The following is a 27,500-nucleotide window of genomic DNA, read 5'->3' as shown; positions in this document are numbered from 1 at the left end:
TACATATTTAAAATATCTATATGGATGAAATATATATATATATTATATATATAGATAAAATGACATGAATAAAAGCATGAAGCGGATGTTTAATTTGAAAATTCTTTTTAAAATGTTGACACTAAATTATTAATAAATCATCACCAACTTGTGTTCTTTCAGGTCTTTTCACAATCAGAGGAAGTGGGATTTGAACCCTCAACCTTCTGAAGTAAAGATTGATGAAACGTCTTTATTTTAATATTCCTGTGACATCTTCTCTGAGTGTTGTGGTCATGTGACCTTTAAATACTGCTCTAGCGCCCCCTCAGGACGAACTGGGAACCTCAGCTTGGGCCTGTGATAAATAATAACAGTAATACTAGACAGTAGTAAATAAACCCCCAGAATGCCTGGCGGGGGGGGGGACTCACTGGCTGACAGGCCGGTGATGTCCATCTTGGGGAGGTGGCGGGCCTTCAGCACCACCACGCTGAGGCGGTGGGACACGGGCTGGTAGCACAGGGAGGCCAGCAGCTCCCCACGGCCCTCACCCTGGGGACAGAGGCCATGAACGCACCACGGACTACACACAGCTACACGGGTACTTGTACAGGTACGTGTCCTCCAGGTACATGTACAGGTACGTGTCCTCCAGGTACGTGTACAGGTACGTGTCCTCCAGGTAGGTGTACAGGTACGTGTCCTCCAGGTAGGTGTACAGGTACGTGTCCTCCAGGTACGTGTCCTCCAGGTACGTGTACAGGTACGTGTCCTCCAGGTAGGTGTACAGGTACGTGTACAGGTACGTGTCCTCCAGGTAGGTGTACAGGTACGTGTCCTCCAGGTAGGTGTACAGGTACGTGTACAGGTACGTGTCCTCCAGGTAGGTGTACAGGTACGTGTACAGGTACGTGTCCTCCAGGTAGGTGTACAGGTACGTGTCCTCCAGGTACATGTACAGGTACGTGTACAGGTACGTGTCCTCCAGGTAGGTGTACAGGTACGTGTCCTCCAGGTACGTGTACAGGTACGTGTCCTCCAGGTAGGTGTACAGGTATGTGTACAGGTACGTGTCCTCCAGGTAGGTGTACAGGTATGTGTCCTCCAGGTACGTGTACAGGTACGTGTACTCTAGGTAGGTGTACAGGTACGTGTACAGGTACGTGTACTCCAGGTAGGTGTACAGGTACGTGTACAGGTACGTGTCCTCCAGGTAGGTGTACAGGTACGTGCCCTCCAGATACGTGTACAGGTACGTGTCCTCCAGGTAGGTGTACAGGTACGTGGACAGGTACGTGGACAGGTACGTGTCCTCCAGGTAGGTGTACAGGTACGTGTACAGGTACGTGTCCTCCAGGTACGTGTACTCCAGGTACGTGTACAGGTACGTGTCCTCCAGGTACGTGTACAGGTACGTGTACAGGTACGTGTCCTCCAGGTAGGTGTACAGGTATGTGTACAGGTACGTGTCCTCCAGGTAGGTGTACAGGTACGTGTACAGGTACGTGTACTCCAGGTGCGTGTACAGGCACGTGCGTGTACAGGTACGTGTCCTCCAGGTACGTGTACAGGTACGTGTACAGGTACGTGTCCTCCAGGTAGGTGTACAGGTACGTGGACAGGTACGTGTCCTCCAGGTAGGTGTACAGGTACGTGTACAGGTACGTGTCCTCCAGGTACGTGTACAGGTACGTGTACAGGTACGTGTCCTCCAGGTACGTGTACAGGTACGTGTACAGGTACGTGTCCTCCAGGTACGTGTCCTCCAGGTACGTGTACAGGTACGTGTACAGGTACGTGTCCTCCAGGTAGGTGTACAGGTACGTGGACAGGTACGTGTAAAGGTACGTGTCCTCCAGGTACGTGTACAGGTACGTGTACAGGTACGTGTCCTCCAGGTAGGTGTACAGGTACGTGTACAGGTACGTGTCCTCCAGGTAGGTGTACAGGTACGTGGACAGGTACGTGTACAGGTATGTGTCCTACAGGTATGTGTCCTACAGGTACGTGTCCTACAGGTACGTGTCCTACAGGTACGTGTCCTACAGGTACGTGTCCTACAGGTACGTGTCCTACAGGTACGTGTACTCCAGGTATGTGTCCTACAGGTACGTGTACAGGTACGTGTACAGGTACATGTCCTCCAGGTACGTGTACAGGTACGTGTACAGGTACGTGTACAGGTACGTGTACAGGTACGTGTCCTCCAGGTAGGTGTACAGGTACGTGTACAGGTATGTGTACAGGTACGTGTCCTCCAGGTAGGTGTACAGGTACGTGTCCTCCAGGTACGTGTCCTCCAGGTACGTGTCCTCCAGGTACGTGTACAGGTACGTGTCCTCCAGGTAGGTGTACAGGTACGTGTCCTCCAGGTACGTGTACAGGTAGGTGTACAGGTACGTGTCCTCCAGGTAGGTGTACAGGTACGTGGACAGGTACGTGTCCTCCAGGTAGGTGTACAGGTACGTGTACAGGTACGTGTCCTCCAGGTACGTGTACAGGTACGTGTCCTCCAGGTACGTGTACAGGTACGTGTACAGGTACGTGTCCTCCAGGTACGTGTACAGGCATGCGTGTCCTCCAGGTAGGTGTACAGGTACGTGGACAGTACGTAAAGGTACGTGTCCTCCAGGTGCGTGTACAGGTACGTGTCCTCCAGGTGTACAGGTACGTGTACAGGTATGTGTACAGGTACGTGTCCTCCAGGTAGGTGTACAGGTACATGTCCTCCAGGTAGGTGTACAGGTACGTGTACAGGTACGTGTCCTACAGGTACGTGTACAGGTACGTGTCCTACAGGTACGTGTCCTACAGGTACGTGTCCTACAGGTACGTGTCCTACAGGTACGTGTCCTACAGGTACGTGTCCTACAGGTATGTGTCCTACAGGTACGTGTCCTACAGGTACGTGTACAGGTACGTGTACAGGTACGTGTCCTACAGGTACGTGTCCTACAGGTACGTGTCCTACAGGTACGTGTCCTACAGGTACGTGTACAGGTACGTGTCCTACAGGTACGTGTCCTACAGGTACGTGTCCTACAGGTACGTGTCCTACAGGTACGTGTCCTACAGGTACGTGTACAGGTACGTGTCCTACAGGTACGTGTCCACAGGTACGTGTCCTACAGGTACGTGTCCTACAGGTACGTGTCCTACAGGTACGTGTCCTACAGGTACGTGTCCTACAGGTACGTGTCCTACAGGTACGTGTCCTACAGGTACGTGTCCTACAGGTACGTGTCCTACAGGTACGTGTCCTAGGTACGTGTCCTACAGGTACGTGTCCTACAGATGCGTGTCCACAGGTGTGTCCTACAGGACACGTGTCCTACAGGTGCGTGTCCTGCAGGTGCGTCCTACAGGTACGTGTCCTACAGTGCACGTGTCCACAGGTGCAGGTACGTGTCCTACAGGTACGTGTCCTACAGGTACGTGTCCTACAGGTACGTGTCCTACAGGTACGTGTCCTACAGGTACGTGTCCTACAGGTACGTGTCCTACAGGTACGTGTCCTACAGGCGTGTACAGGCGTGTCCTGCAGGCACGCGTGTCCTACAGGTACGTGTCCTACAGGTGCGTGTCCTACAGGTATGTGTCCTACAGGCAGTGCGTGTCCTACAGGTGCGTGTCCTGCAGGTGCGTGTCCTACAGGCACGTGTACAGTGCGTGTCCTACAGGCACGTGTCCTACAGGTGCGTGTCCTGCAGGCACGTGTCCCACAGGTACGTGTCCCAGGCACGTGTCCTACAGGTACGTGTCCTACAGGCATGCGTGTCCTACAGGTGCGTGTACAGGTACGTGTCCTACAGGCACGTGTCCTGCAGGTGCGTGTCCTGCAGGCACGTGTCCTGCAGGTGCGTGTCCTACAGGTGCGTGTCCTACAGGCGTGTCCTGCAGGCACGTGTCCTACAGGTATGCGTGTCCTACAGGTACGTGTCCTACAGGTACGTGTCCTACAGGTACGTGTCCTACAGGTACGTGTCCTACAGGTACGTGTCCTACAGGTACGTGTCCTACAGGTACGTGTCCTACAGCTACGTGTCCTACAGGTACGTGTCCTACAGGTACGTGTCCTACAGGTACGTGTCCTACAGGTACGTGTCCTACAGGTACGTGTCCTACAGGTACGTGTCCTACAGGTACGTGTCCTACAGGTACGTGTCCTACAGTGCGTGTCCGCAGGTACGTGTCCTACAGGTACGTGTCCTACAGGTACGTGTCCTACAGGTACGTGTCCTACAGGTACGTGTCCTACAGGTACGTGTCCTACAGGTACGTGTCCTACAGGTACGTGTCCTCCAGGTACGTGTCCTCGGGACTCACCTGCATGTTCCTCTTGCTGAGGTCCTGGCTCAGGTGCACGCGGCCCGTTCGGGGGTCCACGCCCCTCAGGGGCACCAGCGCCTCCCCGATGACGTCGTCGCGGGCGAAGCGGTCGAAGCTGAGCACCAGGAGGTGCAAGGTGAGGTCGGGCAGCGCGCTGTAGGCCACGCCGTAGAAGGTGAAGGTCTCGTTGAACAGCGGCTCCAGAGTGTTCCTCAGCACGCGGGTCTTCACGCGGTGCTTCTGCTCCGGCAGGATGGTCATCTTCACGTAGGGGTCCGAGCTGCCGGCCTGCCGGTCCATGGCGGGCAGCCCGCGGGCGCCGACCACGGTGACCACCAGGGCCTTCTTGGGGAAGTTGTAGTCCACCGTGAGGCTGACGGCGCCCAGGCCGGGCGGCGGCTCCTCGAGGGGCGTCGCGGCGCCGTCCGGGCGGCGCTGGTCGGCGGCGGGCGGCACCAGGTGGCTCATCTGCAGCTGCCCCGGCACGTCCAGGATGTTGTTCTCGGCGTCCACCAGCGCCGGGCCGCGCCCGACGCCGCCGCGGGCGCCGCCCCTCCCGTCCCGGGCCGAGCGGTCCGCGCGCCGCAGGCCGCGCACGATCCTCTTGCTGCCGCTGAGGGATTCTGGGTAAATGCTGATGCCCTTCAGCATGTGGATGAACTTGTAGGGCGGGTCCTCGGCGGCGCCGTAGCGGTCGCCGTGCAGCTTGTAGCGGCCCGAGGCGCAAAGGGAGCGGCGCTGGCAGAAGGACCAGAGCAGGACCAGAACCACCACCACCAGGACCAGAACACCAGCTCCCAGGAAGCCCGCCAGGACCGGAGACATGGCTGACACACAAACAACAACAACAACAACAACAAACAACTGTCCATTAGACTCAGAGACAATAGAGTTTATATTCAATACATATTACAGCTAGATATTCAAGATGGACGAGGAGGAAGAGGAGGAGGAGGAGGGGATGAGGAAGAGGAGAAGAGGAGGAGGGGAGGAGGAGAGGAGAGGAGGAGGAAGAGGAGGAGAAGAGGAGAAGAGGAGAGGAGGAGGAGGAAGAGGAGGAGAAGAGGAGGAGAGGAGGAGGAAGATTGGGAGGGAGACATCTAGTAAAACAGAAGATGAAGAGGAGTTCTTTGTTTGCTGTGTACAGACGACTATTGTTTTCCTCATCTGTCCCCCACACACACACACACACACACACACACACACACACACACACACACACACCCCACACACACACACACACACACACACACACACACACACACACACACATAATCACCTGTAAACACACACACACATAATCATCTTTAAACACACACACACACATATACATAATCACACACACATATACATAATCACACACACACACATGTATAATCACACTCACACACGCATGTATAATCACACACACACACATGTATAATCACACTCACACACGCATGTATAATCACACACACACACACATGTATAATCACACACACACACACACACACACATGTATAATCACACTCACACACGCATGTATAATCACACACACACACATGTATAATCACACACACCCATGCATGTATAAACACACACACACATGCATGTATAATCACACACACACATGTATAATCACACACACACACATGTATAATCACACACACACACGCATGTATAATCACACACACACACGCATGTATAATCACACACACACATGTATAATCACACACACACACGCATGTATAATCACACACACACACACGCATGTATAATCACACACACACACGCATGTATAATCACACACACACACGCATGTATAATCACACACACACACACGCATGTATAATCACACACACACACGCATGTATAATCACACACACACATACATAATCACACACACACATATATACATAATCACACACACACACACACATATATACACACACACACACACATATACATAATCACACACACACATATATACATAATCACACACACATACATATACATAATCACACACACACACATATATACATAATCACACACACACACATATACATAATCACACACACATACATATACATAATCACACACACACACACACACATAATCACACACACACATATACATAATCACACACACACACATACATAATCACACACACACACACATATATACATAATCACACACACACATATATACATAATCACACACACACATATACATAATCACACACACACACACACACATATACATAATCACACACACACACACTCTGGGCTGTAAGTTCCTGAACAACTTTAATTCTCTATGCATGAGATACTCGCTCCTGATTGGTCGGAGGGGAACCAATAGGGAGCCGGCGCTGAACTAACGTTTTCTTTTGGTAACTGCATTTAAAACATGTAGTAAAACTGTTCAAGTCTTAGAGGGACTTTACTGTAATATAATATGACACTGAGGTAGAGGGACTTTACTGTAATATAATATCATGACACTGAGGTAGAGGGACTTTACTGTAAGATAATATCATGACACTGAGGTAGAGGGACTTTACTGTAAGATAATATCATTACACTGAGGTAGAGGGACTTTACTGTAAGATAATATCATGACACTGAGGTAGAGGGACTTTACTGTAAGATAATATCATTACACTGAGGTAGAGGGACTTTACTGTAAGATAATATCATGACACTGAGGTAGAGGTACTTTACTGTAATATAATATCATGACACTGAGGTAGAGGACTTTACTGTAAGATAATATCATGACACTGAGGTAGAGGGACTTTACTGTAAGATAATATCATGACACTGAGGTAGAGGGACTTTACTGTAATATAATATCATGACACTGAGGTAGAGGGACTTTACTGTAATATAATATCATGACACTGAGGTAGAGGGACTTTACTGTAAGATAATATCATGACACTGAGGTAGAGGTACTTTACTGTAATATAATATCATGACACTGAGGTAGAGGTACTTTACTGTAAGATAATATCATGACACTGAGGTAGAGGGACTTTACTGTAAGATAATATCATGACACTGAGGTAGAGGGACTTTACTGTAATATAATATCATGACACTGAGGTAGAGGGACTTTACTGTAAGATAATATCATGACACTGAGGTAGAGGGACTTTACTGTAAGATAATATCATGACACTGAGGTAGAGGGACTTTACTGTAATATAATATCATGACACTGAGGTAGAGGGACTTTACTGTAATATAATATCATGACACTGAGGTAGAGGGACTTTACTGTAAGATAATATCATGACACTGAGGTAGAGGTACTTTACTGTAATATAATATCATGACACTGAGGTAGAGGTACTTTACTGTAATATAATATCATTACACTGAGGTAGAGGGACTTTACTGTAATATAATATCATGACACTGAGGTAGAGGGACTTTACTGTAATATAATATCATGACACTGAGGTAGAGGGACTTTACTGTAATATAATATCATTACACTGAGGTAGAGGGACTTTACTGTAATATAATATCATGACACTGAGGTAGAGGGACTTTACTGTAAGATAATATCATGACACTGAGGTAGAGGGACTTTACTGTAATATAATATCATGACACTGAGGTAGAGGTACTTTACTGTAAGATAATATCATGACACTGAGGTAGAGGGACTTTACTGTAATATAATATCATTACACTGAGGTAGAGGACTTTACTGTAATATAATATCATGACACTGAGGTAGAGGACTTTACTGTAATATAATATCATGACACTGAGGTAGAGGGACTTTACTGTAAGATAATATCATGACACTGAGGTAGAGGGACTTTACTGTAAGATAATATCATGACACTGAGGTAGAGGTACTTTACTGTAAGATAATATCATGACACTGAGGTAGAGGGACTTTACTGTAATATAATATCATTACACTGAGGTAGAGGTACTTTACTGTAATATAATATCATGACACTGAGGTAGAGGGACTTTACTGTAATATAATATCATGACACTGAGGTAGAGGGACTTTACTGTAAGATAATATCATGACACTGAGGTAGAGGGACTTTACTGTAAGATAATATCATGACACTGAGGTAGAGGTACTTTACTGTAAGATAATATCATGACACTGAGGTAGAGGGACTTTACTGTAAGATAATATCATTACACTGAGGTAGAGGGACTTTACTGTAATATAATATCATTACACTGAGGTAGAGGTACTTTACTGTAAGATAATATCATTACACTGAGGTAGAGGGACTTTACTGTAAGATAATATCATGACACTGAGGTAGAGGTACTTTACTGTAAGATAATATCATGACACTGAGGTAGAGGTACTTTACTGTAATATAATATCATTACACTGAGGTAGAGGTACTTTACTGTAAGATAATATCATGACACTGAGGTAGAGGGACTTTACTGTAAGATAATATCATGACACTGAGGTAGAGGGACTTTACTGTAAGATAATATCATTACACTGAGGTAGAGGGACTTTACTGTAATATAATATCATGACACTGAGGTAGAGGGACTTTACTGTAATATAATATCATGACACTGAGGTAGAGGTACTTTACTGTAATATAATATCATTACACTGAGGTAGAGGGACTTTACTGTAAGATAATATCATGACACTGAGGTAGAGGGACTTTACTGTAATATAATATCATGACACTGAGGTAGAGGTACTTTACTGTAATATAATATGACACTGAGGTAGAGGGACTTTACTGTAAGATAATATCATGACACTGAGGTAGAGGGACTTTACTGTAAGATAATATCATGACACTGAGGTAGAGGTACTTTACTGTAATATAATATCATTACACTGAGGTAGAGGTACTTTACTGTAAGATAATATCATGACACTGAGGTAGAGGGACTTTACTGTAATATAATATCATGACACTGAGGTAGAGGTACTTTACTGTAATATAATATCATGACACTGAGGTAGAGGGACTTTACTGTAAGATAATATCATGACACTGAGGTAGAGGGACTTTACTGTAATATAATATCATGACACTGAGGTAGAGGACTTTACTGTAATATAATATCATTACACTGAGGTAGAGGGACTTTACTGTAAGATAATATCATGACACTGAGGTAGAGGGACTTTACTGTAATATAATATCATGACACTGAGGTAGAGGTACTTTACTGTAAGATAATATCATTACACTGAGGTAGAGGGACTTTACTGTAAGATAATATCATGACACTGAGGTAGACTTTTACTGTAAGATAACTTTACTGTAAGATAATATCACTTTACTGTAAGATAATATCATGACACTGAGGTAGAGGACTTTACTGTAAGATAATATCATGACACTGAGGTAGAGGACTTTACTGTAATATAATATCATGACACTGAGGTAGAGGACTTTACTGTAAGATAATATCATTACACTGAGGTAGAGGACTTTACTGTAAGATAATATCATGACACTGAGGTAGAGGACTTTACTGTAATATAATATCATGACACTGAGGTAGAGGACTTTACTGTAAGATAATATCATGACACTGAGGTAGAGGGACTTTACTGTAAGATAATATCATGACACTGAGGTAGAGGGACTTTACTGTAATATAATATCATGACACTGAGGTAGAGGACTTTACTGTAAGATAATATCATGACACTGAGGTAGAGGACTTTACTGTAATATAATATCATGACACTGAGGTAGAGGACTTTACTGTAATATAATATCATGACACTGAGGTAGAGGACTTTACTGTAATATAATATCATTACACTGAGGTAGAGGACTTTACTGTAAGATAATATCATGACACTGAGGTAGAGGGACTTTACTGTAAGATAATATCATGACACTGAGGTAGAGGGACTTTACTGTAATATAATATCATGACACTGAGGTAGAGGTACTTTACTGTAAGATAATATCATGACACTGAGGTAGAGGGACTTTACTGTAATATAATATCATGACACTGAGGTAGAGGTACTTTACTGTAAGATAATATCATGACACTGAGGTAGAGGGACTTTACTGTAATATAATATCATGACACTGAGGTAGAGGGACTTTACTGTAATATAATATCATGACACTGAGGTAGAGAGACTTTACTGTAATATAATATCATGACACTGAGGTAGAGGAACTTTACTGTAATATAATATCATGACACTGAGGTAGAGGTACTTTACTGTAATATAATATCATGACACTGAGGTAGAGGTACTTTACTGTAAGATAATATCATTACACTGAGGTAGAGGGACTTTACTGTAATATAATATCATGACACTGAGGTAGAGGGACTTTACTGTAAGATAATATCATGACACTGAGGTAGAGGTACTTTACTGTAATATAATATCATGACACTGAGGTAGAGGGACTTTACTGTAATATAATATCATGACACTGAGGTAGAGGGACTTTACTGTAAGATAATATCATGACACTGAGGTAGAGGTACTTTACTGTAAGATAATATCATGACACTGAGGTAGAGGTACTTTACTGTAAGATAATATCATGACACTGAGGTAGAGGGACTTTACTGTAAGATAATATCATGACACTGAGGTAGAGGTACTTTACTGTAATATAATATCATGACACTGAGGTAGAGGGACTTTACTGTAAGATAATATCATGACACTGAGGACTGTAATATAATATCAGAGGTAGAGGGACTTTACTGTAAGATAATATCATTACACTGAGGTAGAGGAACTTTACTGTAATATAATATCATGACACTGAGGTAGAGGTACTTTACTGTAATATAATATCATGACACTGAGGTAGAGGTACTTTACTGTAAGATAATATCATTACACTGAGGTAGAGGGACTTTACTGTAAGATAATATCATGACACTGAGGTAGAGGGACTTTACTGTAATATAATATCATGACACTGAGGTAGAGGGACTTTACTGTAAGATAATATCATGACACTGAGGTAGAGGGACTTTACTGTAATATAATATCATGACACTGAGGTAGAGGACTTTACTGTAAGATAATATCATGACACTGAGGTAGAGGGACTTTACTGTAATATAATATCATGACACTTGTATAATATCATGACACTGAGGTAGAGGGACTTACTGTAAGATAATATCATGACACTGAGGTAGAGGGACTTTACTGTAAGATAATATCATGACACTGGGGTAGAGGTACTTTACTGTAATATAATATCATTACACTGAGGTAGAGGTACTATACTGTAAGATAATATCATGACACTGAGGTAGAGGGACTTTACTGTAATATAATATCATTACACTGAGGTAGAGGACTTTACTGTAAGATAATATCATGACACTGAGGTAGAGGACTTTACTGTAATATAATATCATCACACTGGGGTAGAGGACTTTACTGTAAGATAATATCATGACACTGAGGTAGAGGGACTTTACTGTAAGATAATATCATGACACTGAGGTAGAGGTACTTTACTGTAAGATAATATCATGACACTGAGGTAGAGGGACTTTACTGTAAGATAATATCATGACACTGAGGTAGAGGGACTTTACTGTAATATAATATCATGACACTGAGGTAGAGGGACTTTACTGTAATATAATATCATGACACTGAGGTAGAGGTACTTTACTGTAAGATAATATCATGACACTGAGGTAGAGGTACTTTACTGTAATATAATATCATGACACTGAGGTAGAGGGACTTTACTGTAAGATAATATCATTACACTGAGGTAGAGGGACTTTACTGTAAGATAATATCATGACACTGAGGTAGAGGGACTTTACTGTAATATAATATCATTACACTGAGGTAGAGGGACTTTACTGTAAGATAATATCATGACACTGAGGTAGAGGGACTTTACTGTAATATAATATCATTACACTGAGGTAGAGGGACTTTACTGTAAGATAATATCATGACACTGAGGTAGAGGGACTTTACTGTAATATAATATCATGACACTGAGGTAGTAGGACTTTACTGTAAGATAATATCATGACACTGAGGTAGAGGGACTTTACTGTAATATAATATCATGACACTGAGGTAGAGGGACTTTACTGTAAGATAATATCATGACACTGAGGTAGAGGTACTTTACTGTAATATAATATCATGACACTGAGGTAGAGGGACTTTACTGTAAGATAATATCATGACACTGAGGTAGAGGTACTTTACTGTAAGATAATATCATTACACTGAGGTAGAGGGACTTTACTGTAAGATAATATCATGACACTGAGGTAGAGGTACTTTACTGTAAGATAATATCATTACACTGAGGTAGAGGTACTTTACTGTAATATAATATCATTACACTGAGGTAGAGGGACTTTACTGTAAGATAATATCATTACACTGAGGTAGAGGGACTTTACTGTAATATAATATCATGACACTGAGGTAGAGGTACTTTACTGTAAGATAATATCATGACACTGAGGTAGAGGGACTTTACTGTAAGATAATATCATGACACTGAGGTAGAGGGACTTTACTGTAATATAATATCATGACACTGAGGTAGAGGGACTTTACTGTAAGATAATATCATGACACTGAGGTAGAGGACTTTACTGTAATATAATATCATGACACTGAGGTAGAGGGACTTTACTGTAATATAATATCATGACACTGAGGTAGGGACTTTACTGTAAGATAATATCATGACACTGAGGTAGAGGACTTTACTGTAATATAATATCATGACACTGAGGTAGAGGACTTTACTGTAAGATAATATCATGACACTGAGGTAGAGGACTTTACTGTAAGATAATATCATTACACTGAGGTAGAGGACTTTACTGTAAGATAATATCATTACACTGAGGTAGAGGACACTGAGGTAGAGGGACTTTACTGTAAGATAATATCATGACACTGAGGTAGAGGGACTTTACTGTAATATAATATCATTACACTGAGGTAGAGGGACTTTACTGTAAGATAATATCATTACACTGAGGTAGAGGTACTTTACTGTAAGATAATATCATTACACTGAGGTAGAGGTACTTTACTGTAATATAATATCATGACACTGAGGTAGAGGGACTTTACTGTAATATAATATCATGACACTGAGGTAGAGGTACTTTACTGTAATATAATATCATTACACTGAGGTAGAGGTACTTTACTGTAAGATAATATCATTACACTGAGGTAGAGGGACTTTACTGTAATATAATATCATGACACTGAGGTAGAGGGACTTTACTGTAAGATAATATCATGACACTGAGGTAGAGGGACTTTACTGTAATATAATATCATGACACTGAGGTAGAGGGACTTTACTGTAATATAATATCATTACACTGAGGTAGAGGTACTTTACTGTAATATAATATCATGACACTGAGGTAGAGGGACTTTACTGTAATATAATATGACACTGAGGTAGAGGTACTTTACTGTAATATAATATCATGACACTGAGGTAGAGGTACTTTACTGTAAGATAATATCATTACACTGAGGTAGAGGGACTTTACTGTAATATAATATCATGACACTGAGGTAGAGGGACTTTACTGTAAGATAATATCATGACACTGAGGTAGAGGGACTTTACTGTAAGATAATATCATGACACTGAAGTAGAGGTACTTTACTGTAATATAATAGCATGACACTGAGGTAGAGGGACTTTACTGTAAGATAATATCATGACACTGAGGTAGAGGTACTTTACTGTAAGATAATATCATGACACTGAGGTAGAGGGACTTTACTGTAATATAATATCATTACACTGAGGTAGAGGGACTTTACTGTAAGATAATATCATGACACTGAGGTAGAGGTACTTTACTGTAAGATAATATCATGACACTGAGGTAGAGGGACTTTACTGTAATATAATATCATGACACTGAGGTAGAGGGACTTTACTGTAAGATAATATCATGACACTGAGGTAGAGGGACTTTACTGTAAGATAATATCATTACACTGAGGTAGAGGGACTTTACTGTAATATAATATCATGACACTGAGGTAGAGGTACTTTACTGTAATATAATATCATGACACTGAGGTAGAGGTACTTTACTGTAAGATAATATCATTACACTGAGGTAGAGGTACTTTACTGTAAGATAATATCATTACACTGAGGTAGAGGGACTTTACTGTAATATAATATCATGACACTGAGGTAGAGGGACTTTACTGTAATATATCATGACACTGAGGTAGAGGGACTTTACTGTAATATAATATCATGACACTGAGGTAGAGGTACTTTACTGTAATATAATATCATGACACTGAGGTAGAGGGACTTTACTGTAAGATAATATCATGACACTGAGGTAGAGGGACTTTACTGTAAGATAATATCATGACACTGAGGTAGAGGTACTTTACTGTAAGATAATATCATGACACTGAGGTAGAGGGACTTTACTGTAAGATAATATCATGACACTGAGGTAGAGGGACTTTACTGTAATATAATATCATTACACTGAGGTAGAGGGACTTTACTGTAAGATAATATCATGACACTGAGGTAGAGGGACTTTACTGTAATATAATATCATTACACTGAGGTAGAGGGACTTTACTGTAAGATAATATCATGACACTGAGGTAGAGGTACTTTACTGTAATATAATATCATGACACTGAGGTAGAGGGACTTTACTGTAAGATAATATCATGACACTGAGGTAGAGGACTTTACTGTAAGATAATATCATGACACTGAGGTAGAGGACTTTACTGTAATATAATATCATGACACTGAGGTAGAGGACTTTACTGTAATATAATATCATGACACTGAGGTAGAGGGACTTTACTGTAATATAATATCATGACACTGAGGTAGAGGACTTTACTGTAAGATAATATCATGACACTGAGGTAGAGGACTTTACTGTAATATAATATCATGACACTGAGGAGGGACTTTACTGTAAGATAATATCATTACACTGAGGTAGAGGACTTTACTGTAAGATAATATCATGACACTGAGGTAGAGGGACTTTACTGTAATATAATATCATTACACTGAGGTAGAGGACTTTACTGTAATATAATATCATTACACTGAGGTAGAGGGACTTTACTGTAAGATAATATCATGACACTGAGGTAGAGGGACTTTACTGTAAGATAATATCATTACACTGAGGTAGAGGGACTTTACTGTAAGATAATATCATTACACTGAGGTAGAGGAACTTTACTGTAATATAATATCATGACACTGAGGTAGAGGTACTTTACTGTAATATAATATCATGACACTGAGGTAGAGGTACTTTACTGTAAGATAATATCATGACACTGAGGTAGAGGTACTTTACTGTAAGATAATATCATGACACTGAGGTAGAGGGACTTTACTGTAAGATAATATCATTACACTGAGGTAGAGGGACTTTACTGTAATATAATATCATGACACTGAGGTAGAGGGACTTTACTGTAAGATAATATCATTACACTGAGGTAGAGGTACTTTACTGTAATATAATATCATTACACTGAGGTAGAGGGACTTTACTGTAATATAATATCATGACACTGAGGTAGAGGGACTTTACTGTAAGATAATATCATTACACTGAGGTAGAGGGACTTTACTGTAAGATAATATCATGACACTGAGGTAGAGGGACTTTACTGTAATATAATATCATGACACTGAGGTAGAGGTACTTTACTGTAATATAATATCATGACACTGAGGTAGAGGGACTTTACTGTAATATAATATCATGACACTGAGGTAGAGGTACTTTACTGTAAGATAATATCATTACACTGAGGTAGAGGGACTTTACTGTAAGATAATATCATGACACTGAGGTAGAGGGACTTTACTGTAAGATAATATCATTACACTGAGGTAGAGGGACTTTACTGTAAGATAATATCATGACACTGAGGTAGAGGGACTTTACTGTAATATAATATCATGACACTGAGGTAGAGGGACTTTACTGTAATATAATATCATGACACTGAGGTAGAGGGACTTTACTGTAAGATAATATCATGACACTGAGGTAGAGGGACTTTACTGTAAGATAATATCATTACACTGAGGTAGAGGTACTTTACTGTAATATCATGACACTGAGAGGTACTTTACTGTAATATAATATCATGACACTGAGGTAGAGGGACTTTACTGTAAGATAATATCATGACACTGAGGTAGAGGGACTTTACTGTAATATAATATCATTACACTGAGGTAGAGGGACTTTACTGTAATATAATATCATGACACTGAGGTAGAGGGACTTTACTGTAATATAATATCATGACACTGAGGTAGAGGTACTTTACTGTAATATAATATCATGACACTGAGGTAGAGGAACTTTACTGTAAGATAATATCATGACACTGAGGTAGAGGACTTTACTGTAATATAATATCATGACACTGCGCTAGAGCGACTTTCCTGTAATATAATATCATGACACTGAGGTAGAGGTACTTTACTGTAATATAATATCATGACACTGAGGTAGAGGGACTTTACTGTAATATAATATCATGACACTGAGGTAGAGGTACTTTACTGTAAGATAATATCATGACACTGAGGTAGAGGACTTTACTGTAATATAATATCATGACACTGAGGTAGAGGGACTTTACTGTAATATAATATCATGACACTGAGGTAGAGGGACTTTACTGTAATATAATATCATGACACTGAGGTAGAGGGACTTTACTGTAATATAATATCATTACACTGAGGTAGAGGGACTTTACTGTAAGATAATATCATGACACTGAGGTAGAGGGACTTTACTGTAATATAATATCATGACACTGAGGTAGAGGTACTTTACTGTAATATAATATCATGACACTGAGGTAGAGGGACTTTACTGTAAGATAATATCATTACACTGAGGTAGAGGGACTTTACTGTAATATAATATCATTACACTGAGGTAGAGGGACTTTACTGTAATATAATATCATGACACTGAGGTAGAGGGACTTTACTGTAAGATAATATCATGACACTGAGGTAGAGGGACTTTACTGTAATATAATATCATGACACTGAGGTAGAGGGACTTTACTGTAATATAATATCATGACACTGAGGTAGAGGGACTTTACTGTAAGATAATATCATGACACTGAGGTAGAGGTACTTTACTGTAATATAATATCATTACACTGAGGTAGAGGGACTTTACTGTAATATAATATCATGACACTGAGGTAGAGGGACTTTACTGTAAGATAATATCATGACACTGAGGTAGAGGTACTTTACTGTAATATAATATCATGACACTGAGGTAGAGGGACTTTACTGTAAGATAATATCATGACACTGAGGTAGAGGGACTTTACTGTAATATATCATGACACTGAGGTAGAGGGACTTTACTGTAATATAATATCATGACACTGAGGTAGAGGGACTTTACTGTAAGATAATATCATTACACTGAGGTAGAGGGACTTTACTGTAATATAATATCATTACACTGAGGTAGAGGTACTTTACTGTAATATAATATCATGACACTGAGGTAGAGGGACTTTACTGTAAGATAATATCATGACACTGAGGTAGAGGGACTTTACTGTAATATAATATCATGACACTGAGGTAGAGGGACTTTACTGTAATATAATATCATGACACTGAGGTAGAGGTACTTTACTGTAAGATAATATCATGACACTGAGGTAGAGGGACTTTACTGTAATATAATATCATTACACTGAGGTAGAGGGACTTTACTGTAATATAATATCATTACACTGAGGAGGGACTTTACTGTAAGATAATAACATGACACTGAGGTAGAGGGACTTTACTGTAAGATAATATCATGACACTGAGGTAGAGGACTTTACTGTAATATAATATCATGACACTGAGGTAGAGGGACTTTACTGTAAGATAATATCATGACACTGAGGTAGAGGACTTTACTGTAAGATAATATCATTACAATGAGGTAGAGGTACATTACTGTAATATAATATGATGACACTGAGGTAGAGGGACTTTACTGTAAGATAATATCATGACACTGTCGTAGAGCTACTTTACTGTAAGATAATATCATGACACTGAGGTAGAGGACTTTACTGTAATATAATATCATGACACTGAGGTAGAGGTACTTTACTGTAAGATAATATCATGACACTGAGGTAGAGGGACTTTACTGTAAGATAATATCATGACACTGAGGTAGAGGGACTTTACTGTAATATAATATCATTACACTGAGGTAGAGGGACTTTACTGTAATATAATATCATGACACTGAGGTAGAGGGACTTTACTGTAAGATAATATCATTACACTGAGGTAGAGGGACTTTACTGTAATATAATATCATATCATTACACTGAGGTAGAGGACTTTACTGTAGATAATATCATGACACTGAGGTAGAGGGACTTTACTGTAATATAATATCATGACACTGAGGTAGAGGGACTTTACTGTAATATAATATCATGACACTGAGGTAGAGGGACTTTACTGTAATATAATATCATTACACTGAGGTAGAGGACTTTACTGTAATATAATATCATGACACTGAGGTAGAGGGACTTTACTGTAATATAATATCATGACACTGAGGTGGGGGACTTTACTGTAATATAATATCATGACACTGAGGTAGAGGACTTTACTGTAATATAATATCATGACACTGAGGTAGAGGACTTTACTGTAAGATAATATCATGACACTGAGGTAGAGGGACTTTACTGTAATATAATATCATGACACTGAGGTAGAGGGACTTTACTGTAAGATAATATCATGACACTGAGGTAGAGGGACTTTACTGTAAGATAATATCATGACACTGAGGTAGGGACTTTACTGTAATATAATATCATGACACTGAGGTAGAGGGACTTTACTGTAAGATAATATCATGACACTGAGGTAGAGGGACTTTACTGTAAGATAATATCATGACACTGAGGTAGAGGGACTTTACTGTAATATAATATCATGACACTGAGGTAGAGGGACTTTACTGTAAGATAATATCATGACACTGAGGTAGAGGGACTTTACTGTAATATAATATCATGACACTGAGGTAGAGGGACTTTACTGTAATATAATATCATGACACTGAGGTAGAGGTACTTTACTGTAAGATAATATCATGACACTGAGGTAGAGGTACTTTACTGTAATATAATATCATTACACTGAGGTAGAGGGACTTTACTGTAAGATAATATCATGACACTGAGGTAGAGGGACTTTACTGTAATATAATATCATGACACTGAGGTAGAGGGACTTTACTGTAATATAATATCATGACACTGAGGTAGAGGACTTTACTGTAAGATAATATCATTACACTGAGGTAGAGGACTTTACTGTAAGATAATATCATTACACTGAGGTAGGGACTTTACTGTAATATAATATCATTACACTGAGGTAGAGGGACTTTACTGTAATATAATATCATGACACTGAGGTAGAGGGACTTTACTGTAATATAATATCATGACACTGAGGTAGAGGGACTTTACTGTAATATAATATCATGACACTGAGGTAGAGGGACTTTACTGTAATATAATATCATGACACTGAGGTAGAGGGACTTTACTGTAAGATAATATCATGACACTGAGGTAGAGGGACTTTACTGTAATATAATATCATGACACTGAGGTAGAGGGACTTTACTGTAATATAATATCATTACACTGAGGTAGAGGTACTTTACTGTAATATAATATCATGACACTGAGGTAGAGGGACTTTACTGTAATATAATATCATGACACTGAGGTAGAGGGACTTTACTGTAAGATAATATCATTACACTGAGGTAGAGGTACTTTACTGTAATATAATATCATGACACTGAGGTAGAGGGACTTTACTGTAAGATAATATCATGACACTGAGGTAGAGGGACTTTACTGTAAGATAATATCATGACACTGAGGTAGAGGGACTTTACTGTAAGATAATATCATGACACTGAGGTAGAGGGACTTTACTGTAAGATAATATCATTACACTGAGGTAGAGGGACTTTACTGTAAGATAATATCATTACACTGAGGTAGAGGTACTTTACTGTAAGATAATATCATGACACTGAGGTAGAGGGACTTTACTGTAATATAATATCATGACACTGAGGTAGAGGGACTTTACTGTAAGATAATATCATTACACTGAGGTAGAGGTACTTTACTGTAATATAATATCATGACACTGAGGTAGAGGGACTTTACTGTAATATAATATCATGACACTGAGGTAGAGGGACTTTACTGTAAGATAATATCATTACACTGAGGTAGAGGGACTTTACTGTAATATAATATCATTACACTGAGGTAGAGGGACTTTACTGTAAGATAATATCATTACACTGAGGTAGAGGTACTTTACTGTAAGATAATATCATTACACTGAGGTAGAGGGACTTTACTGTAATATAATATCATGACACTGAGGTAGAGGGACTTTACTGTAAGATAATATCATGACACTGAGGTAGAGGGACTTTACTGTAATATAATATCATGACACTGAGGTAGAGGTACTTTACTGTAATATAATATCATGACACTGAGGTAGAGGGACTTTACTGTAATATAATATCATTACACTGAGGTAGAGGGACTTTACTGTAAGATAATATCATGACACTGAGGTAGAGGGACTTTACTGTAAGATAATATCATGACACTGAGGTAGAGGTACTTTACTGTAATATAATATCATTACACTGAGGTAGAGGTACTTTACTGTAATATAATATCATGACACTGAGGTAGAGGGACTTTACTGTAAGATAATATCATTACACTGAGGTAGAGGTACTTTACTGTAAGATAATATCATTACACTGAGGTAGAGGGACTTTACTGTAATATAATATCATGACACTGAGGTAGAGGTACTTTACTGTAATATAATATCATTACACTGAGGTAGAGGGACTTTACTGTAAGATAATATCATGACACTGAGGTAGAGGGACTTTACTGTAATATAATATCATTACACTGAGGTAGAGGGACTTTACTGTAAGATAATATCATTACACTGAGGTAGAGGGACTTTACTGTAAGATAATATCATGACACTGAGGTAGAGGGACTTTACTGTAAGATAATATCATGACACTGAGGTAGAGGTACTTTACTGTAAGATAATATCATTACACTGAGGTAGAGGTACTTTACTGTAATATAATATCATGACACTGAGGTAGAGGGACTTTACTGTAATATAATATCATGACACTGAGGTAGAGGGACTTTACTGTAAGATAATATCATGACACTGAGGTAGAGGACTTTACTGTAATATAATATCATGACACTGAGGTAGAGGACTTTACTGTAATATAATATCATGACACTGAGGTAGAGGGACTTTACTGTAAGATAATATCATGACACTGAGGTAGAGGGACTTTACTGTAATATAATATCATTACACTGAGGTAGAGGTACTTTACTGTAAGATAATATCATTACACTGAGGTAGAGGGACTTTACTGTAATATAATATCATGACACTGAGGTAGAGGGACTTTACTGTAATATAATATCATGACACTGAGGTAGAGGAACTTTACTGTAAGATAATATCATGACACTGAGGTAGAGGACTTTACTGTAAGATAATATCATGACACTGAGGTAGAGGGACTTTACTGTAATATAATATCATGACACTGAGGTAGAGGGACTTTACTGTAATATAATATCATTACACTGAGGTAGAGGGACTTTACTGTAAGATAATATCATGACACTGAGGTAGAGGTACTTTACTGTAAGATAATATCATGACACTGAGGTAGAGGGACTTTACTGTAAGATAATATCATGACACTGAGGTAGAGGACTTTACTGTAATATAATATCATGACACTGAGGTAGAGGGACTTTACTGTAATATAATATGACACTGAGGTAGAGGGACTTTACTGTAATATAATATCATGACACTGAGGTAGAGGACTTTACTGTAAGATAAGATCATGACACTGAGGTAGAGGAACTTTACTGTAAGATAATATCATGACACTGAGGTAGAGGGACTTTACTGTAATATAATATCATGACACTGAGGTAGAGGGACTTTACTGTAATATAATATCATTACACTGAGGTAGAGGTACTTTACTGTAAGATAATATCATGACACTGAGGTAGAGGGACTTTACTGTAATATAATATCATGACACTGAGGTAGAGGGACTTTACTGTAAGATAATATCATGACACTGAGGTAGAGGGACTTTACTGTAATATAATATCATTACACTGAGGTAGAGGGACTTTACTGTAAGATAATATCATGACACTGAGGTAGAGGGACTTTACTGTAAGATAATATCATGACACTGAGGTAGAGGGACTTTACTGTAATATAATATCATGACACTGAGGTAGAGGGACTTTACTGTAAGATAATATCATGACACTGAGGTAGAGGGACTTTACTGTAATATAATATCATGACACTGAGGTAGAGGGACTTTACTGTAATATAATATGACACTGAGGTAGAGGTACTTTACTGTAAGATAATATCATTACACTGAGGTAGAGGGACTTTACTGTAAGATAATATCATGACACTGAGGTAGAGGGACTTTACTGTAATATAATATCATTACACTGAGGTAGAGGGACTTTACTGTAAGATAATATCATTACACTGAGGTAGAGGTACTTTACTGTAAGATAATATCATTACACTGAGGTAGAGGTACTTTACTGTAATATAATATCATGACACTGAGGTAGAGGTACTTTACTGTAATATAATATCATGACACTGAGGTAGAGGGACTTTACTGTAATATAATATCATGACACTGAGGTAGAGGGACTTTACTGTAAGATAATATCATGACACTGAGGTAGAGGGACTTTACTGTAATATAATATCATGACACTGAGGTAGAGGGACTTTACTGTAATATAATATCATGACACTGAGGTAGAGGGACTTTACTGTAATATAATATCATTACACTGAGGTAGAGGGACTTTACTGTAAGATAATATCATTACACTGAGGTAGAGGGACTTTACTGTAAGATAATATCATGACACTGAGGTAGAGGTACTTTACTGTAATATAATATCATGACACTGAGGTAGAGGTACTTTACTGTAAGATAATATCATGACACTGAGGTAGAGGGACTTTACTGTAAGATAATATCATTACACTGAGGTAGAGGGACTTTACTGTAATATAATATCATGACACTGAGGTAGAGGGACTTTACTGTAAGATAATATCATGACACTGAGGTAGAGGACTTTACTGTAATATAATATCATTACACTGAGGTAGAGGTACTTTACTGTAATATAATATCATGACACTGAGGTAGAGGGACTTTACTGTAAGATAATATCATGACACTGAGGTAGAGGGACTTTACTGTAATATAATATCATTACACTGAGGTAGAGGGACTTTACTGTAATATAATATCATGACACTGAGGTAGAGGGACTTTACTGTAAGATAATATCATGACACTGAGGTAGAGGGACTTTACTGTAAGATAATATCATTACACTGAGGTAGAGGGACTTTACTGTAAGATAATATCATGACACTGAGGTAGAGGTACTTTACTGTAAGATAATATCATGACACTGAGGTAGAGGGACTTTACTGTAATATAATATCATGACACTGAGGTAGAGGTACTTTACTGTAATATAATATCATGACACTGAGGTAGAGGGACTTTACTGTAATATAATATCATGACACTGAGGTAGAGGGACTTTACTGTAAGATAATATCATGACACTGAGGTAGAGGTACTTTACTGTAATATAATATCATGACACTGAGGTAGAGGGACTTTACTGTAATATAATATCATGACACTGAGGTAGAGGGACTTTACTGTAATATAATATCATTACACTGAGGTAGAGGGACTTTACTGTAATATAATATCATTACACTGAGGTAGAGGTACTTTACTGTAAGATAATATCATGACACTGAGGTAGAGGGACTTTACTGTAATATAATATCATGACACTGAGGTAGAGGGACTTTACTGTAATATAATATCATGACACTGAGGTAGAGGGACTTTACTGTAAGATAATATCATTACACTGAGGTAGAGGGACTTTACTGTAATATAATATCATTACACTGAGGTAGAGGGACTTTACTGTAATATAATATCATTACACTGAGGTAGAGGTACTTTACTGTAAGATAATATCATTACACTGAGGTAGAGGGACTTTACTGTAATATAATATCATGACACTGAGGTAGAGGGACTTTACTGTAATATAATATCATTACACTGAGGTAGAGGGACTTTACTGTAAGATAATATCATGACACTGAGGTAGAGGGACTTTACTGTAATATAATATCATGACACTGAGGTAGAGGGACTTTACTGTAATATAATATCATGACACTGAGGTAGAGGGACTTTACTGTAAGATAATATCATGACACTGAGGTAGAGGGACTTTACTGTAATATAATATCATTACACTGAGGTAGAGGGACTTTACTGTAAGATAATATCATGACACTGAGGTAGAGGGACTTTCCTGTAATATAATATCATGACACTGAGGTAGAGGGACTTTACTGTAATATAATATCATGACACTGAGGTAGAGGGACTTTACTGTAAGATAATATCATTACACTGAGGTAGAGGGACTTTACTGTCATATAATATCATTACACTGAGGTAGAGGGACTTTACTGTAATATAATATCATTACACTGAGGTAGAGGGACTTTACTGTAAGATAATATCATGACACTGAGGTAGAGGGACTTTACTGTAATATAATATCATGACACTGAGGTAGAGGGACTTTACTGTAATATAATATCATGACACTGAGGTAGAGGGACTTTACTGTAAGATAATATCATTACACTGAGGTAGAGGGACTTTACTGTCATATAATATCATTACACTGAGGTAGAGGGACTTTACTGTAATATAATATCATTACACTGAGGTAGAGGGACTTTACTGTAAGATAATATCATGACACTGAGGTAGAGGTACTTTACTGTAATATAATATCATTACACTGAGGTAGAGGGACTTTACTGTAAGATAATATCATGACACTGAGGTAGAGGTACTTTACTGTAAGATAATATCATGACACTGAGGTAGAGGGACTTTACTGTAAGATAATATCATGACACTGAGGTAGAGGGACTTTACTGTAATATAATATCATGACACTGAGGTAGAGGTACTTTACTGTAATATAATATCATTACACTGAGGTAGAGGGACTTTACTGTAAGATAATATCATTACACTGAGGTAGAGGGACTTTACTGTAATATAATATCATTACACTGAGGTAGAGGGACTTTACTGTAATATAATATCATTACACTGAGGTAGAGGGACTTTACTGTAAGATAATATCATGACACTGAGGTAGAGGGACTTTACTGTAATATAATATCATTACACTGAGGTAGAGGGACTTTACTGTAAGATAATATCATGACACTGAGGTAGAGGGACTTTACTGTAAGATAATATCATGACACTGAGGTAGAGGTACTTTACTGTAAGATAATATCATGACACTGAGGTAGAGGGACTTTACTGTAATATAATATCATGACACTGAGGTAGAGGGACTTTACTGTAATATAATATCATTACACTGAGGTAGAGGGACTTTACTGTAAGATAATATCATTACACTGAGGTAGAGGAACTTTACTGTAATATAATATCATGACACTGAGGTAGAGGTACTTTACTGTAATATAATATCATTACACTGAGGTAGAGGGACTTTACTGTAAGATAATATCATTACACTGAGGTAGAGGTACTTTACTGTAAGATAATATCATTACACTGAGGTAGAGGTACTTTACTGTAATATAATATCATGACACTGAGGTAGAGGTACTTTACTGTAATATAATATCATTACACTGAGGTAGAGGTACTTTACTGTAATATAATATCATGACACTGAGGTAGAGGGACTTTACTGTAATATAATATCATGACACTGAGGTAGAGGGACTTTACTGTAATATAATATCATTACACTGAGGTAGAGGGACTTTACTGTAATATAATATCATTACACTGAGGTAGAGGGACTTTACTGTAAGATAATATCATTACACTGAGGTAGAGGGACTTTACTGTAATATAATATCATGACACTGAGGTAGAGGGACTTTACTGTAATATAATATCATGACACTGAGGTAGAGGGACTTTACTGTAAGATAATATCATTACACTGAGGTAGAGGGACTTTACTGTAAGATAATATCATTACACTGAGGTAGAGGGACTTTACTGTAATATAATATCATTACACTGAGGTAGAGGGACTTTACTAACAGAGTATTTTTACATTACGCTATTTGTACTTGTACTTTTGAAGAGTATTTGTACCTCGTGGCATTAGTAGTTACTGTGTTTACAGTATTCCTTGAGCACCAGGGGGTGAACACTGCGTCCCCACAACACAACGCCAGGCTCAGATATGACGTCACCCCAGATACCCACCCCGACGGGCACGCGCACGCACACTGTGAGCGAGGCCCCGCGAGAGGCAGACGCCCTGCTGCACGCGCGATGACGTGACCCTGTTGTGTTCACGTCGCAGTGAATGGCGGCAGTCCGTCACCCCGGTGACCGGCAGTCCGTCACCCCGGTGACCGGCAGTCCGTCACCCCGTTGACCGGCAGTCCGCGGCAGTGAAAAGTAACGGCCGCTGTCATCAACTGGGCACGTGACCGCGGGGCCTTTTCGTCTCAAGCACCTGCGAACAGGAGGGGGGGGGGGGGTCTCACCGTAGGCGGGTCCAAGCTCGATGATGTCCGCCATTTTGTGGATCTGTGGCAGGATGCGGTCCTGACGGAGTGGGAGACGAGGCCGAGATGGAGGAGGAGCACCGACTGACTACCGGCCCGCGGTCACTCTACATCCAACCGGGAGAGACACGAGAGGACCGGGAAACACGCCGCTGGTCCGGGGGAGAGACTTCATGCGCGCGCTGCTCGGCTGTGGCTCGGGCTCCGCTCGGGGCGCGCTGATGCTGCTCGCGCACGGATGCTGCTCGCGCTCGGATGCTACTCGCGCACTGATGCTGCTCGC

General features: G+C 39.8%; 1 protein-coding gene across 1 annotated transcript in view; it reads right to left on the bottom strand.

Annotated features, from left to right (window-relative positions):
• Positions 1-27,500, bottom strand: part of LOC130212937 (synaptotagmin-11-like) — a 29,672-nt gene that overhangs the window by 1,589 nt on the left and 583 nt on the right. Inside the window, exons 1-3 of the mRNA XM_056444260.1 lie at positions 27,197-27,500; positions 4,309-5,138; positions 414-534 (exon numbers count right to left, since the gene is read on the bottom strand). The exon at positions 27,197-27,500 is cut by the window's right edge and continues 583 nt beyond it. Of these exons, the coding sequence (XP_056300235.1) occupies positions 414-534; positions 4,309-5,138; positions 27,197-27,230 (985 nt within the window). The 5' untranslated portion in view covers positions 27,231-27,500. The remainder of the gene's footprint in view (positions 1-413; positions 535-4,308; positions 5,139-27,196) is intronic.

This window comes from Pseudoliparis swirei, chromosome 22 (genome assembly GCF_029220125.1).
Source record: "Pseudoliparis swirei isolate HS2019 ecotype Mariana Trench chromosome 22, NWPU_hadal_v1, whole genome shotgun sequence".
In the NCBI taxonomy this organism is placed as follows: domain Eukaryota; kingdom Metazoa; phylum Chordata; class Actinopteri; order Perciformes; family Liparidae; genus Pseudoliparis; species Pseudoliparis swirei.
The sequence above is the reverse complement of the archived record's forward strand: the minus strand, read 5'-3'. Positions and strand labels throughout refer to the sequence as shown.